We start from the raw sequence: 18,257 nt of genomic DNA on the forward strand, positions 1-18,257 counted from the left end.
ATGGAGCCTGTGAGCCAAGCACTGCTTCCTATTTTCCCAGCTAGTTCTTCAGCGAGTGGTAAAGCCACTGCAGAAAAGTCCTTCCACCTATGGCCTTCTCGGCCCCAAGGCACAATCACTTTTTGGCCAACATAAACTTAATGTGTCCATACCTATTAAAAATTTATACTCTAGGGCTGGAGAGATGGCTCAGAGGTTAAGAGCACTGACTGCTCTTCCAGAGGTCCTGAGTTCAATTCCCAGCAACCACATGGTGGCTCACAACCATCTGTAATGAGATCTGGTGCCCTCTTCTGTATACATAATAAATAAATAAATAAATAAATTTTTTTTAAAAAAATTCATACTCTATATTTCATAATGTAAGTTTTGTTGTCTCTGAGTAATGAACATTTTCTTTGTTGTACAAAAGTAGTGCCTTTGGGGGCTGGAGAGATGGCTCAGAGGTTAAGAGCACTGACTGCTCTTTCAGAGGTCCTGAGTTCAATTCCCAGCAACCACATGGTGGCTCACAACAATCTGTAATGAGATCTGGTGCCCTCTTGGTTGAAATTTTTTTTAAAGGGTCAGTGGTGCTAAATCATAAGTACTCAATCCAAATTCCTTCAAATAACGTAACTTTATGACCCTCAATCTCTTTAGAGTCTTCTGGCATAGTAACACAGGCTGAATGAACAATCCCTAAACACAATTCATTCTCTGCCTTACCTCTTTGATCTCTCCTACAAGTTTGATGGCATGGTCATATGTTGGGGGGTCTTCACTTAGCTGGACACTCAAGCAATCCCAGAATGCTTTATGTACAATCTCCTTTACTCTTTTCTCCAAGCTGAAGACAACAAGGAAAAATAGAAAGACAAATAAATATAATAGTATATATATGCATATATGTCTATGAGTTTAAATCATTTTCAAAGTCATAAATTCTATGGCTGTAGGGTAACAAATCTTCAAAACCATAGGAACCAAGGAAAGACATCCCGGACATAAGAGTAGATTTCACATCACTTATTGGCAACATGAATCCAGTGACCAGCATATACTGATGCCTGCCATAAGGAGAACAGACTAGAGGCCGCAGAGATGGCTCAGTGGCTAAGAGCATTAATTGCTCTTGCAGAGGATGTGGATTTACTTCTCAGCACCCACATGGCAGCTCACAACCATCCAGACATATAACTCCAGTTCCAAGATCCAACACCCTCTTCTGACCTCTGTGGGCACCAGGCATGCACACAGTGCACAAACATACGTGCAGGAAAAGCCACTCATACACATAAAATTTAAAATTTTAAATTTCTTAAAGACTGGAAAATTCAGAGTTGCTAATTTTATTTTCTCTGACCTCAGCAAGTTCCTATGATACATATATGTGACATATATGTGAATATAGGTTCCCACAGAGGCCAGAGGCAATAGATGCCCCTGGAATGAAGTTACAGGTGGTCGTACACTGCCCAATGTGGGCGTGTGGACTTGAACTCAAGTCCTCTTGCAAGAGCAGTAAGTACTCTTGACTACTGAGCCATCTCTCCCGCCTTCAACTTTTATTATTATTGTTTTGTTTTTGCTTTTTGAGATAGGGACTCATATGGCCCTGGCTAGCTTCTAACTTGCTCTGTAGTCGAGGATGACCTTGAACTGATTTCCTGCCTCCACTACCTGAGTGCTGGGATTATGGGCATGAGCCACCTCACCTGGCTCCCTTGTCTTCCCGTAGTTTAGAATCTGGCAAAGCTTGCAAGTTAGATAACAACAACGACACAGTTACAGGAGACGAAGGAAGCAAGGCCCTGGGAAGAATGAAATGGCTAAACCCTAACAGAGAAAGACGGCCCCGGAAGATGTCAGACTCCAGACCCTTTCCTTGTGTCCTGGAGCATCCGTGGCTTTCAGACCCGTGTTCACGACAGTCACTCCTAACTTAGGAATGTTTTCAGCACTGATGTACAAAAGGAAGAATGTACTTGAACACACTAGCATCGAATGAAAAGCCATTCCCAGAACTGGGAAATGCTCTAGTAAACACGTCCACACACGCACCTGCCTTCTGCTAATTCAACGGCATTAATCCGGAAGTCTCCATTGACGACAATTTCGTGGGCTAGAGCCATGTTGGTGACTCCTTTCGCTGTTTCTAGAAGTTCCTCCACAGTGACAAGTCTTGGAGGACTAGCTGTAAGAGAAACCCAGTGGAAGAAGTCCATAAGCTGAAGCCTGTGTGGTAGCTGCAGCGATACCTGTACCCTAACATTTCAAACAACAATAGGGTTAGCTTTTTCTTTTTACCTAGAATCCTAAAATTAACAAGCATTAACATAATACACAAAACATATGGTTCCCACTAAGACTGGAAAATAGTACAGTAAATTGGGATTGAAAACTTAAATTACAGGTTTTTATTGTCCCAATAAACTAAGGTTTATGTTCTGCCTCTGCTAACTCCTGTCTTTCCAAAAGGGAAACTACCAGATTTACAGTCTTGTCTCGCTGTCAGTGATCCGACTCAGGGGGAGAGGGGCCTGCTGCCAGGCCTGCTGATTTGTGTCCATCCCTGGAACCCACATGGTAGACAGACAACTGACTCCTGTATGCTCTCCTGTGACCTCCGCGTGTGTACTGGGCATGTGTGAGTCCATAAACACACACATTCAAACACAAATAAACATATTGTAAAAAGATCTGCTTCCATAAACAACTTACTTTTGTATTAACACTGACATTCAAAATTAAAATAGCATTAAGTCTTAAAGAAGCTTAAATCTGCTACCCTGGAATTCACGAGATGGCTCAGCAAGTAAAGGTGCTTGTGCCCAAGCCTGACGACCTGAGTTCGATCCCTGGGACCCACACGATGAGAGAACCCAACCCACAACTAGTCTTCCAACCTTCACACAGACACACACACACACACACACATACACACACACACACACACACACACACACACACACACACACACGCACACACACACACACACATATACACACACAGAGACACTACACACAGAGACTCTATACACAAACACATAGACCATACAGGCACACACAGACATTATACAGACACACAGAGAGACACACACACCCACATACACTAAATGTTAAAATTTTTAGAAAGGGTTGGGGATTTAGCTCAGTGGTAGAGTGCTTGCCTAGAAAGTGCAAGGCCCTGGGTTTGGTCCTCAGCTCTGGGGGAAAAAAAATTTTTTTTTTTTTGAGCTGAGGATCAAACCCAGGGCCTTGTGCTTGCTAGGCAAGCGCTCTACCACTGAGCTAAATCCCCAACCAAAAAAAAATTTTTTTTTTTTTTTTTTTTTTTTTTTTTTTTTTTGGTTTTTCGAGACAGGGTTTCTCTGTGTAGCTTTGTGCCTTTCCTGGAACTCACTTGGTAGCCCAGGCTGGCCTCGAACTCACAGAGATCCGCCTGGCTCTGCCTCCCGAGAGCTGGGATTAAAGGCGTGAGCCACCACCGCTCGGCTCAAACAAATTTTTTTAAAAAGAAAAAGTTTACCTTAAGCAGGGCATGGCGGTGCATGTCCTACAATTCCAGAACTTGAGAAATAGAAGCAGGAGGATCAGGAGTTCAAGGTCAGTCTCAGCTACATAACAAGTTCAAGGCCAGCCTGGGTTACATATGATAATGTCTCAACATCGAAACCTAGTACAGGATAGAAAGACAGACTATAAGACAGATCTCCGCAGCTTGCCAATGAAGAGCCCTGAAGGTAGGGACACTAGAACTCTACGGTATACATACAGCCCTGCTAAATCGAAGACTGAAGAAGTCAGTAGGCCCCGCCCCCACCACTCTTCCCTGCAAGTCCTGTAGCTTTGGCTCCGGTGCTGACTGCCAATGTCTCAGAGCTGTTCTCCATGCCTTCATCTCTCTCAATACAGCCTGAGGTTCAGCTTCCATATCCAAAGTTCGGGTAAAATTCTCTCCTAGTGTTCTGAACCAAGGAGCAAGGGGGTAAGTTTACTCCTTGGGAGCCGGAGGCCAGGCTTCTCCAGCTTTAAACTACAGGGAAGGGAGGGAGGCTGGCTGCTGGCCCCTTGAAGGGCTTTAGCTTTAGTGTCTGGCACCGGGTCTCAGGCTGCTGCTGACAGTCCAGAGCCCTGAGCTGGAGACTTCATTAGTCTCTGGGATGGTGATAATGATAAGCGATGTCACTGTTTGCCCAGGACTTAACAGATGAAAGGTTCTTAGGTTAGAGAAAATGTTTCCTTCTAACTTTTTTCTTTCCTTTTGCTCCCTGAAAAAGGAACTAAGTCTAAGAGCTGGCCATATCCTGTTTGGTTAAAAAAAAATTTATTAAACTGCATATGGGAAGTTGTGGAACTATTGAGAATTCTTCCTCATAAAATTCTCAGCATTTCCAGAAAATATTAATAAAAATACAAAATAAAAGTAAAATTAATATCACGCATATTAGTAAAATATAAAAATGTCCCAAATAAAGCCTAGATAATATTTTTTCAATTCTTGATATTATGGAGATGTCAATTTTCTCCTAGTAAATCTACTGACTAAACATATTCTAACCAAAATCCCATCAGGTCTTTTTGAAATTTCCCAACTGATTCTGAAATATATATGGAAATGCAAAAGACCCAGAGAGCAAAGACTATTCTGGAAAGAAGTCTGGAAGACTTATGCCGATTACAAGGCTTTTTTCAAATTATGATCATCAAGACTATAGGGTTTTTACATACAGACATATAGATTGACAGAATATAGAAATAGACTCACACACACAGAAACACACTGACACACTCATATGTGTATATATATGTAGTCAGAGGGCAAGCATAATATTTTTAATAAAAAATATTTCTAAAACAGTTAAACCCCTATATACAAAAGAAAAACAGCAAGGCAGTGGTGACACACACCTTTAAACCTAGCACTCAAAAGGCAAAGGCAGGCAGATCTCCGAGGATCTCCAAGTTCGAGGCCAGCCTGGTCTACAGAGTGGTTTCAAGACAGTCAGGAATACAGAGAAAAACCCTGCCTTAAAAAACTAAAAAACCAACAACACTCTGCTAGGTGTTGTGGTACACATCTTTAATCCCAGGACTCAGGAGGCAAAGTCTAGCAAATCAATGTAGGTTCATGGCTAGCCTGGTGAACACAGTGAGTTCCAGGACATCCTAAGCTACATAGAGATACCCTGTCTCAAAAACAAAAACAAAAACAAAAACAAAAACAAGATCAACAATGACATAAAAATTTAAAAAAAGAAGATTCTCAATTCTTTCCTCCATGACAAAAACTAATTCATTGTAAGTTATAAACATAGATGTAACAGCTAAGATGATAAAACTATAAGAGGAAAGAAAATCTTCATGATCTTATATTAAGCAATATGATTTTACAATATAAAAAGCTCAAACTATAAGAGGAAATGATAAATTAGACTTGTATCTAGAACTTGTACTCTGTGAAAGAAGCTATTAGGAACATGGAAAAGTGTACCAGGCATGATGGCACACACCTTTAATCCCAGCACTCAGGAGTCAGAGGCAGGTGGATCATTATGGGTCTGTGGTCAGTTCCAGGACTGCTGTGGAACAATCTTTGTACACTGTAAATAAGCATTACTCTCATTGGTTAATAAAGAGCTGACTGGTCCATAACTAGACAGACAGAGGTTAGGCTGGACTTGCAGACCAAAAGAGAATGTGAAGAAGAAGGGAGGAGTCTCAGGAGTCATGGGGAGATGCAGAGAGAAGCAAGATGAACTTGCCATGTTGGAAAAAGGTACCACCACATAGCTGAGTGTAGATAAGAAATATGGGTTAATTTAAAATGTAGGAGTGGGCTAGAGAGATGACTCAGGGGTTAAGAGCACTGCCTGCTCTTCCAGAAGTCCTGAGTTCAATTCCCAGCAACCACATGGTGGCTCACAACCATCTGTAATGAGATCTGGTGTCCTCTTCTGGCCTGAAGGGATACATGTGGGCAGAACACTGTATACATAATAAATAAATAAGTGTTTAAAAAGTAAAATAAAATAAAATGTAAGAGCTAGTTAGTAACAAGTCTGAGCTATCAGCCGAGCATTTATAATTAATATTAAGTCTCTGTATGGTTATTTGGGAGCTGGCCCTCAGTTCCAATGAAAAACTCTGCCTACAAATGGCATATCAACATGGGGCACCTACATCCACATAAGACCTGAGAAAGCTTTAAAAAGGTTCTAAACACACAAAAATGGAGGCAAACACGGCTTACTAGTCTAGTGTCTCTCATGTCAACAGCAGTACAGAGACATGTCTCCCAGCAGCTGCCTGCGAGATAGAGCCAACTGCCAGCCGCCATGCGCTATCATCATATACTAAACTGAGCAGTGCCAGCAGCTGACATAACAATTTAAGATTCATCTCATGCAATCAAAAAAACAATACAGATGCTCAGACAAATCCAAATGGAAAAAAAACTCTAAACAGGCTACAGTGTGTTTAAAAATATACATAGGCTTGGAAGAGAAAAAAGAAAGAGTATATACGGTCATAGATTTAAAAATAGTTTAAAAATAATAAAGTCTTTAAAAAAGGAGTGAAGTAATAATAATAATAATAATAATAATAATAGTAACCCATGTAAAGATTGGAAATACATAGAAACTTTGAATTATGGAAACTGCTAGATTAAACCAACCTATATATTTTAAAAGTATCTTGACTTCAAAATGGAAGTCAAAAGATATGTTGTTTGGGGGAAGAGGTTATGCTTTTATTTCCACAGGAAATGAGAGGCTATGGATTAATTCCAGGTTGATATGGACATCATGAAATTTGCAGGCAAATGGATGGAACTAGATAAAATCACCCTGAGTGAGGTAACCCAGATCCAGAAACACAAACATGGTATGTACTCACTCATAAGTGGATATTAGATATAAAGCAAAGGATAACCAGGCTACAATCCATAACCACAGAGAAGGTAGATAACAAGGAGGACCCTAAGAGGGACACATAGATTTCTCTGGGAAGGAGAAATAGATTAATAGATTAATCTCCTGGGTAAACTGGGAGCGGGGGGAGGGGGGCAAAGAAACTGCCATTGCTTTAATTGCTGACAGTATACTGTCCAACTGGACCAGCAGGATGCAAAAAAAAGTGACCACCAAACTTTGCCAAGACAAGGGAGGACATTCCTTCAAAATTTCTTGCTTCTCAGAAATGTTTGTCAGATATACTAGGCCTATATGCCAAATATGGATGCCCCAATGTTACAGAACTTTGGGTGACTGGCCAGGCAGCCAGATGTCCCTCTTGTTCTGGACTCTTTGATGGGATTAAAGACTAAATAATTAAAGTTTTCCTTAGTTATGATAAAAGGTAAATTAGGTATAAAACTTTAGACTCACAAAGATAAGGTAAATAATGGAGTATTTTCTCTAATTTTGCCAAATACAAATAGATTTGTATTTGGGTATTATAACTGTAATTCTTACTTGATAACTGTTTTTGTTGTATATAATTTTATTATGTTAAAGTTAAAACCTTCCTTTTTAATTAGACAAAAGGGGGGAATGTTGTGGAACAAGCTTTGTACACTGTAAATATGTATTACTCTCATTGGTTAATAAAGAGCTGACTGGCCTATAGCTGGGCAAGAAGAGATTGGGTGGGAGAGCCAGACTAGGAGGGCTCTGGGAAGAAGAAGGGAGGAGTCTGAGGGTCCAGAGCAAGACACAGAGGAAGGAGGAGATAAATGTATCATACTGAGATAAGGTACTGAACCATGTGGTAGAACATAGATAGAAGTATGGGTTAATTAAATGCTATCAGCCGATCATTTATAATTAATATTAAATCTCTATGTGGTTATTTTTGAGCTTGCCAGCAGTCCTGACAAAAAACCCCACCTACACAGGATAGTCAGGACTATTACACAGAGAAACTATGTCTGGAAAAACAACAACAACAATAACAAAGAACACGGAAGATATGTCACAAGAGAAAACACAGGTAAAGCACTTGACAGAGCACACAGCCAGCTCTATAAGATCTCACAACGCAGTAACAGACAATTACCAACAAGAAGTGGGCAAAAGAGTCAAACACACACTTCTTCAAAGAAGATATACAAAAGCCTAGAAAGTACATGGAAAGATGCTCATTGTCATTAGGGAAATGCAAATTAACCCAGTGTTAGCTGTAAGAACACATCTACTAGCTCCGTCCAGAAGTAGAAAGACTGACCATGCCAAATAAGCTGAAAACTGGCACAAAGGCAGAGTGTCGGGACTCACATGTGGAGTGGGGTATTAAGCAACAGTCAATGTGGTGGGTGTGTGTGTGTGTGTGTGTGTGTGTGTGTGTGTGTGTGTGTGCGCGCGCGCGCGTGCGCGCGCACGTATGAATGAGTTGGGGCCAAAGGTCAGTCCTGGATGTCATTCCCCAGGAGTCATCCATCTTGTTTTTTGAGCCATGTTCTGGAACTTGGAACTTACCAAGTATGCTAGGTGGCCAGCAAACTCTGCAGATCCGGTTGTCTCTGCCTCTTCTGGTCTGAACTATAGACATGTGCCACCTTACCTAGCTGTTTTATGTGGCTTATGGGATGGATTCAAATTCGGGTCCTTAAGCTTGGGCAAAGACTTTACCAATTGATCTATCTCCTCAGGCCTCCTGGTGGTTTCTTATAAAGTAAAACATGTTTACCACATGTCCCAGAAATCCCACTCCTAATCCATTACCCAAGAAAACAGAAAGTAGGGTCATGTAAAGACTTGTGCTCATATATTAATAATCGTATTCACAAAACCTTGACAAATCCAAATATCTATTAATTACAGAAAGATAAAGAAGTTGTGTATCACCACAAATGGAATGTTACTTGGCAAGAAAAGGAACTACTGTTAAATGCAAAACCACAAATTTCAGAAGAATTCTCTCTATTGACAATGTCAGATATAAACAGCCATATTCACTAGAATTCCATTTTAAAAAATATTTTTAAATTAATACATGTGCACTGTGTGTGTACAGATGTGCATGCCTGCACACATATGTGGAAGCTAGAGGATAAGTTATGGGAGATGGTTCTCTCTTTCCATGATGTGAGTTCCAAGGATTGAACTCAAGTCATGAGGCTCGGCAGGGAGCACCTTCCTCACGGAGCCACCACATCAGCCCTAAACTCCATTCATAGGAAGTCAAACCAACAGCAAGACCACACAGAAAGCTGATCAGTGATTACCAAGGGCTGAGGTGGACAGAGATTTGCTGCCAAGTGGCACAAGGAAATTATGGAGTTGATGATGCTATCCTAGCAGCTCAAGGATGTTGTGCAGATATAAATTATAAGGTCATCCAACCATGCTCTCGCTGTCACACATTCCATTTGTAAAGTTCTAAGGCATTCAAGGATTTCAGATATATCTGTGGAGGTGTGTGTGTGTGTGTGTGTGTGTGTGTGTGTGTGTGTGTGTGTGTAAATATATATACACATCTTTTTATATGTTTTGTTTTTGTTTTTTGAGACAGGGTTTCTCTGTGTAACATCTTTGGCTATCCTGGAACTCACTTTGTAGATCAGGCTGGCCTCAAACTCACAGAGATCCTCCTGTCCCTGCCTCCTGAGTGCTGGGATTAAAGTGTGGGCCATCACCACCTGGCTAATTTTTTAAATCTTAAAAAACAAAAAACCACACACACACAAAAAAAACCAATACTTTGGTAGACATATAATTTTATCAATTTATTAAAGATCAAAGAAAATTTGCATACTAATAGATATGCTTATTAAATATTTTATATAATTAATTGAATCTTGGCTGAATAGTTAATACTGAAGTACATACAGCATCTTCAATGTTTTTCAAAGTTGATCAACATTCTGACTTCGTAATTGTTTACACTGAGAACAATGTGTTATATATGTAGTAAAAATAGCAAAAGCACTTTTAGCGTCCTTTAAGAAACTGCTAGAAATTTTGTCCTAATCTAAATTTCAATTATTTTTTAATAATATTCAAACATCAATTTTGTTTGTTTGTTTATTTGTTGTTTTGGTTTTTGGAGACACGGTTTCTCCGTGTTGCCCTGGCTGTCCTGGAACTCACTCTGTAAACCAAGCTGGCCTTGAACTCAGAGATTTGCCTGCTTCTGCCTCCTGAGTGCTGGGATTAAAGATATGTGCCACCACCACTCGGCTCAAACATAAATTTAAAAAATAATTTTTAAAAGAATGATATGTGGCCAGGCAGTGGTGGCATGTGCCTTCAATCCCAGCACTTGGGAGGCAGAGCCAGGCGGATCTCTGTGAGTTCAAGGCCAGCCTGGTCTACAGAGTGAGTTCCAGGACAGGCACCAAAACTACACGGAGAAACCCTGTCCCAAAAAAACAACAACAACAAAAGAATGAAATGTATGTCTGTGCACATCTGCATGACTGTGAGTGTTGGTACCCAAAGAGGGGTGAAAAAACATTCAATTCCCTGGAGCTAGAGTCACAGGCAGTTGTCAGTCACCCAACGTGGGTGCTGGGAACAAAACCTGGGTCTTTTTTTAGCAGCTTCTGGCTCCTTGAAAACTTGGTCATAGGTGCTAGGAAAATACTCTTGCCTTAGACAGAACCACATGTATTTTCAAATAATGTAGCCTAATACTAACTTTACATTAATTTAGAGCCATGCTGTCATTGACAGAATGCCAAAAAGCAAGTCTGTCCTTCACAGAATAACTGAAAAGATAAACCAGAAACCCCTTCTTTATTAGAAACTACAGTTAATAAAAACCATGTTAGCAGTCTATATCTTGTTAGTCAGTTTTCTGCTGCTGTAGGGAGTGCTGGAGACAAATGAACTCATTAAGAGACAAAGTTGTTGGGTGTGGTAGCTTACACCTGTAATCCCAGCACTCAGAAACTGAGGCAGTTAGACTACATGAGTTTGAGGCCAAGCCCAAAGTGAGTTTCAGGGAAGCTTAGTCTACAGAGTGAGACCTTGACTCACATACATACATACATACATACATACATACATACATACATACAAGCTGGGCATGGTAGTACAAGTCTGTAACCCAGCACTTTGGAAATGGAAACAGAACAATCAAGAGTTCAAGGTTATCCTTAGCTACAGAATTTGAGTCGAGCCTGGGCTACATGAGGCTGGATCTCAAAAATCATTCGGGTTGGGGATTGGCTTACAGTTTTGGAAGTTCCAGCCCCCGATCTAGTAGAGCCATCCTTTGGGGTCTGCAGTGAGCCGCACACAATGGCAGGGTCCACATGACTGAATAGTTACTCAACTCAGCCAAAAGCAAAAGGAGAATGAAGAAGTGGCCAGGGCCCAAATAACCCCCTGACGGGCAGTTACCAGTGACCCTCCCTCCTAAAGTTTCTACCGACTCCTCATAATGCCACAGCTGAATGCCAGCTTTTAACACATGGGCCTATGGAGGGCATTTCCCACTCAAATTATAGCCTCCACATTACAGCACTCAGTCCCGCCATTAGAAATACAACAGAGAGGGGAAGGTGGGGGTGGGGGGGGAGGGGGTGGGGAGGGGGGAGAACAAGGGGATCCGTGGCTGATATGTAAAATTAAATTAAATTATAAAATTTAAAAAAAGAAAAAAATTAAAAACACAAAAAGAAAAAAGAAAAGAAAAGCAACAGAGGACACGATACTAGTTAGCGGTAGTGACAGCCACTGACGTTTATTGAGTACCTACTGCTTCTAAGCTCCATTTGTAATGCTTTACATGGATTCATTTCATGTCCATAACTACCCTAGGAGACAGAGTGCCTCATGTTAAAGATGGGAAACCACCTCCCTAACTACACACGTCAGAGACAGTAACTCATACATGCACACCAATTTGTGCTACTTTTATCACAGGAATGGCTTTCATGATTTTGGAAACCTACCTCAAAATCCCAAATCTGTGTCCTTCTTCGCTGTCTGCAGAACTACTGTTCATTTTTGCCCTTGGATAACATCAACCCTGGCATTCTTTGCTGTCTGCAGAACAACCGTTCATTTTCACCCTTGGATAACATCAACCCTGGCATTCTTAGACTGGGACACTTCCTCTAGGACCTGCATGTTTGATTTGCTTCAGAAGGTTTGTAAAAAGACACAAGCCAGGCAACTGTTGGTTACACGGGCAGAGCCCGCCACCTTTCATCTAGGAGACTTCCTCCCTGCTGGGACCTAAAATGTTTTTTTCACTCAGCAAACTGACTCCCCTCTGCCTGTGGGAACCAAGCCCTGGGGAAATGAATTTAGGGTGTGGTAAAGCTCTCTCTCTCTCTTTTTTTTTAACTTGCAGAAGCACAGTTCTGGCTCCAAGGAGCCTCAGACTTTTCATTCTTTTAACTAAAGCTATAGTTTTACTCCACGCTCCTGTTTCTCAGACTACTTCTGAGAAAGTGGAATGCCACTGAGTCTGGGGGGAGTTAGGAACATTCTAGACATTATTCCCACACTTTAACTTCTCATGCAATTGTACACCCACAAGGAGCGAGGCTGCCAGTCTGGAAACTCCTGCTCTTGTCAATTGCTAATCATGGGCAGTCTCGTCCCAGTCCGAGATCTTAGAGGAGAGCTACAGGAACCAGGAAGACCTTCGTTCGGAAACAACCACCAGTGCTTTCAAAGTCAGGTTCGCTTACAGTGAGGTCTTCCCACTCTTTGGGGACTAGGTGAGTCCGACTTCACTTTCTTCTGCAAAGCTTCATCAGAACGTTCCAGAGCACCTTCCAGGCCTTGCTCAGAGTCAGGCTTTGACTCTCCTGCTTCGTTTATATGGGACTTGTCAAGGTTTTCAGACATCCTCAGTGAAGTCTATTCACTCTTCTAGGAGAGAAAGACAATGAGCCAAACGTATGCACAAAGCCAAAGCTCTGAGTTTCGGTTCTCTCAACAGGCTTTCAGAAGTTTTAATCATTTACACTCTACTTCAGTGATCAAAGACACTTAAGCAAGGACACCTGTAAGTCTTTGAGGATCGCTGGAATATTTGTACCCCACTCCTGAATAACCTGTCACAAGTGGGGAGAGGGACTTAAACTGAGAGAAGACATAACTGCCTGCTCCTGCTTTAATCAAAGGGAGTGGTGACTCAATCTTAAGCCTTTATTTAGAGACAGTATTTCCCTACATATCCCTTACTGACCCTGGGCTGTCTATGTCGTCCAGTCTGGCCTTGAACTCATGACCTTCCTGCCCCCAATTCATAAATGCTAAGACTACAGATGTGCACCACCACACCCACCTGAAACTAACACTCTTTACTTCCGTGGCTGGAGCTTACAGGAAAAGTCCTTCAAAGCTGGGCCTGGTTACACACTCTTGTAATCCCAGCACTTGGAGGTGGAGGACAGAGCAACTTCAGGACTAGGGTCCCTTAAGAAAAAATAAACATCACCAAAATGCAACTCATTGGAAACAACGCTTCTAGTCACCTTCTAGTACTGTGCTGAGGAGATGGATGGCGTCTAGTCCTAGTGTGTGAATAAAGAAACCTGGGAATGGCAGTTGGAGAGATGGCTCGGTAGGTAAGACGCTTTCTCTGAAAGCTTGAGGACCTGAATTCAGACCCCTTGTACCCACTGAAGCCAGGCACTGAATCATGCCTGGAAGATATTCAAAGATGATCTCTCTGGCTTCTATGTCCATGCACAGGTGAGTACTCATACATACACAACTTTTCCCTTAGATTCTAAAAAAGTAACTGGGAGACGCAGGCAGATCTCTGTGAATTCCTTGCCAGCCTGGTCTACATAGTGAGAGCTCCAGGATAGCCCAACCTACATAATGAGACCCTGTCTCAACAACCAAACAAATGAAATAATAAATAAATAAGTAAATGGGGGTGACAAATAGTACTGTCTAGACTCTATAAAGTATTTAAGAGAAATGTGTGGGGCATATATATATATATATACACATACATACATATATATATATATTTTTTTTTAATTTGTTTTTTGAGATAGGGTTTCTCTGTGTAGCCCTGGCTGTCCTGGAACTCACTCTGCAGACCAGGCTGGCCTCAAACTCACAAGATTCACCTGCTTCTGCCTCCCGAGTGCTGGGATTAAAGTCATGAACCACCATCAATCAGCTTATATTTTTAAGTAGTTGCTAACCAACAGGAAAGGCATATGAGTAAAGTAGGGAGTAGCAAGCAATCATAATGAATGTGACAGGGGTCTTCACTGTATTAGCTGCTGATAGGAACAGGAGTATTACCTGACACTCTCGTCCAGTTAATAAAGGCATTTTTCAGAAGATTTATTTAATGTGTGTGCGTGTTTTTGCCTGCATGTATGCCTGTGCACCCACTGCATATGTGCCTGATGCCCAAGCTGGTCAGAAGAGGGCAATGGATCCCCTGAGCTAGAGTTATAGATGGTTGTAAGACAACATATGGGTGTTAGAATCAACCCTTCAACATCTGGATGAGCAGCCAGTGCTCTTAACTGCTGAGCCAGTTCTCCAGCCCAAGACTGACTTATTTTTATTTTATATGTATGAGTGTTTGCCTGCACCTATGTGGACCATGTGTGTGCAGTGCCCTCAGACACCAGAGGAGGGCATCAGATCCCTGGAACTGGAGTGAACAGGTGGTTGTGAGGTGCCACATGGGTGGTGGGAACCAATCTGCGCCCCCAGCAGAGCAGCCAGCGCTCTGGACTGCTGAGCCATCTCTTCAGTTCCATCAAGGAGTCTTTCAATCACATGAAAGGTTTTTAAGTCCTCCCCTCCCTTCTCTGTTGTTAGGACATTTCCAGTTAAGAAAGACAATGCTTCTGCATTTACAATACTGAACTAATTACACCCAGAAGATCACAAACTCTTGTCATAAACACTAATTGAGCCGAATCACACACTCGGCAGGTAATCAAGTATCTAAAGAAATGTAGGCTGTTTTAAGGAGATTTGGCACACTTCTCTTCGGCATATTGGAAAGAGAAGAATCGCCTGATATAATTATCTAAAATCTCCAGAGACCTCCATTAAATAGAATAAAGTTACTGGTCTGTTGTGATGGTTGGTCTCAACTGTCAACTTGGTGATATGTAGCTTCTACCTTGGAAAGGACCCTCTGTGAGAACTGTCCCGATTAGGCTGGCTCATAGGAATGCCTGTGAGAGACTGATTACGTTAATTGAGATGGGAAGACTCCATTTCCTGAGCTGGGTTCTGGTCTAACAAAAGGAGAGGGAACGATACACCAGCATTTGTTGCTCTGTTTCTTGACAAAGAATGTAATGTGACCAGCTGCCACAGGTTACAGCCCTGGACTGTGAGCAAAATAATCACCCTTAAGTGCTCAAGTAACTTCCGTCATTTATTTGTTTACTTTTGGAGGCAGGGTCTCACAACCCAGGCTGGCCGTCACCACCTCACAGAGATCCGCCTGCCACTGCCTCTCAAAGGCTGGGATTGAGGGGTACCACCATGTCAAGGTGCATTTCACCTTTCGAATCCAGTGCCTGCTCCCCTTTAGAGACAGGGTCTTTCTATGTAGCTCTGGCTACATAGAAACTTACCAAGTTAACCAGGTTAGTCCTGAACTCATAGAGCTCTGCCTGCCCCTACCTCCTGAGTTCTGGGATACAGGCAAGTTCCACCACACCCGACCCAATGCTTCTTCCCAAAACCCATCTCTTCACTGTCCTAAATCCTACTAGAGTTTGGAGGTGCAACAGACCCGATGTATAACATCACCTACAGATTCCATAAGAAAGAAAACCACACCTAACTTTATCCTCTTCACATGCCAAGGAGCTGCCCAGATGATGAAGTCATTCAGTAGGTGCAGAGAGGAAGAAAAGCAAGACTCCTTTAAACTCAGTAGACAGCCCCCCAAACCGTTCAGGCTCTGTCTCCTCCCTGGGCGCTTCCTCCAACCTTATGAATGTTTACACTTTTCTCCAGTGTCCTGCAGGGCTGACTGCTAGACAGCTGGCATTCATCACCGCCTTAAATTCCAGTCAAAATATGATTATTTAAATAGGGATAGAAAGAAGAAAACAATCTAGCCAGAGAGAGACAGGCATGCTTGCAGAAGAGCCACAGTGAAACACAAAGTAGCATGACTTTGCTATTCTGAATAGCAGGAGGAAGCTGAGAAGACCTTCCCAGAAAGGATGACACGTGACCTATCTTTGAAAGGAGTAGAATTTCACCCAGTTATAAAGCCGGGAGTGGGGGAGAGCTGAGGATGGGAGGTGGGAAGGGGTGGTATTTCATTCCTCTGGCAGAAGCCATGGCACCTGAAATGGAAATGTGACAGGTAGTGAAGATGGGAAAGAAGAGTTGGGGGTCAGATGGGGAAAGTGCTAATTTGTACTTAAAAAAACAAAACGAAACTCTTCGCCTAGCTTTTGAACTTCTCAAGAGCCAAGACCAATCAAGTTCTCCATAAACTCCATTAGTCTATCTGCACCACCCCCAACCGCGGCAAGCAGATACCCATCTGTTGATAGACATAAATCCCTGTGTCATCTGTGTGATGTCACGATTTGGGAGAGGTTGCCCAAAGTGTTGAAGGTAGCGCTGAACCTGTGGTTTGAAACTGACAATACCTTTAGTAAAAGTGATCCATTTTTCTTAAAATATCCCTACTGAGATCCGATTCTGGCTCTTTAGAGGCTGTGTGACTTCAGTTTTCTACGGAGTTACGTACCTCCTCATTTAACGGCTAAGACTACACAGAGACCACAGGCTGGCATACAACCACCATTCCACGATTGGCAACTATAATTAAAGGGCAGTGGGGGTGCATCCGGGGGGTGGCTATTTTAATTGCTCTCATTCATTGACTCAACCATCATAAAACCCTTCTGGTACCTAACCAGGAAACCGAGGGGGGGCGGATCCTGGCACGGGGACTCGCATCTCTCAGGAGCTGCACGCGGGCCCAAGCTGAACACAAAAGAATCCTCCAGAAAGGGTCATTCAGTGACAGAAAGATCTCTGCCCCACTGGCGCCGAATCTTCGTCCGGATTCCGTTGTAAACAGCTGTTTCGGCGGGCGAGGGAGAGGCGGAGGCGCGCCGGGATCGCGGCCTGGAGGGTGGGCCCCCACCCGCCCCGGGTCCCCTCTTCGCCTCCACCCGGCATCCCCGGGACCCGACCGGCCGGGAGTGGCCATGAAACGCCGGTGCTCCCTCCCCGCGCCTCCCGGGCTGGCCCGCCGGCCTCCACGGCCGCCCCGCTCACCTGCCGCGGCGTCGGCGATCTCCCTGCGGCCGCTCCCGCTGCGAATCCCGCGGGGCCGGCGCCGCCAAGGGGCGGGAGCGACGCGCGGCGGGCTGGGCGCCTGGGCCTCCACCCCTCCCGGACTGCCTCGCTCGCTCGCTCGCTCGTCGGGCTGCGGGCCGTCCTGTCAGCCCCGCGGCGGTGGGCAGCCGCCACGGTGACCGCTCCTCAGTGCCGGGCTCTGGGAGGCGGGTGCGAGCCGAGATGCGCCTGCCCGGCCTGGGGCGGCGCCATGTTCCTGTACGGCAGCAGCGCTCCCGCTGTCACGAAGGGGGCTCGGGAATCGGGGGCTCGCAGCCGAGCCGCACCGTGTTTGTGTGTGCAAATAAGGCCAGCGCGGGGTCTGGAGCCGGGCCTGGTGCGGGCCGAGGGGCGCGGCGGCGGCGGCGGCGGCGGCGGCGGCGGCGGCGGCGGCGGGCGGGCGGCTCCAAGTCGCTCCCGCCGCCCAGGGAGGCGCCATGTTGCCGTACTGCAAAGCGGAGGCGCGCCGCCCGGGACGCGGGAGAAAAGTGAAGCGAGGGCGCGCGTCTAGTCAAGAGAAGGGGGAAGGGGAAGGCGCCTGAGAAGCCACCTTCCTTGCCAGGACTTTGAAAATTGAGTTTTACATCATCTATTCCATCTTCGCTCTCTTGCCGCGCGCGCACACGCGCGCACACACACACACACACACACACACACACACGAAAATTGAGTTTTTCATCATCTACTCCAACTTCACTCCCTTGCCCCCCAACACGCCTGCACACTTGGTTTCACACACACACACACACACACACACACACACACACACGAAAATTGAGTTTTTCATCATCTACTCCAACTTCACTCCCTTGCCCCCCAACACGCCTGCACACTTGGCTTCACACACACACACACACACACACACACACACACACACACACACCCCTGCACACTTCGCTGCGTCTCAGTGACACAGACGCCGCCGTTTGATTCTGAGCCGGGAGTGGCTGCCCCCTTGGATGTGTGCAGCCCACCCAGGCTTCAGCTGACGCGATGAAAGGGG

The 18,257-nt window shown here is 44.1% G+C and overlaps 1 protein-coding gene across 3 annotated transcripts in view; it reads right to left on the reverse strand.

Moving 5' to 3' along the window:
- The window catches only part of Tcp11l1 (t-complex 11 like 1), a 38,888-nt gene extending 21,579 nt beyond the window's left edge, over positions 1-17,309 (reverse strand). The window contains exons 1-5 of one of the 3 annotated variants that reach the window (XM_052724604.1): positions 17,195-17,306; positions 13,236-13,366; positions 12,634-12,817; positions 2,044-2,176; positions 709-829 (exon numbers count right to left, since the gene is read on the reverse strand). In XM_052724604.1, the coding sequence (XP_052580564.1) occupies positions 709-829; positions 2,044-2,176; positions 12,634-12,793 (414 nt within the window). In that variant the 5' untranslated portion in view covers positions 12,794-12,817; positions 13,236-13,366; positions 17,195-17,306. The other 2 variants (XM_052724605.1, XM_052724606.1) reach the window with 2 other exon arrangements.
- Between the last annotated feature and the right edge of the window lie 948 nt (positions 17,310-18,257).

The sequence above is a fragment of the Peromyscus californicus genome, unplaced genomic scaffold (assembly GCF_007827085.1).
Source record: "Peromyscus californicus insignis strain IS unplaced genomic scaffold, ASM782708v3 Scaffold_7__1_contigs__length_154581171, whole genome shotgun sequence".
NCBI classification, from domain to species: Eukaryota; Metazoa; Chordata; class Mammalia; order Rodentia; family Cricetidae; genus Peromyscus; species Peromyscus californicus.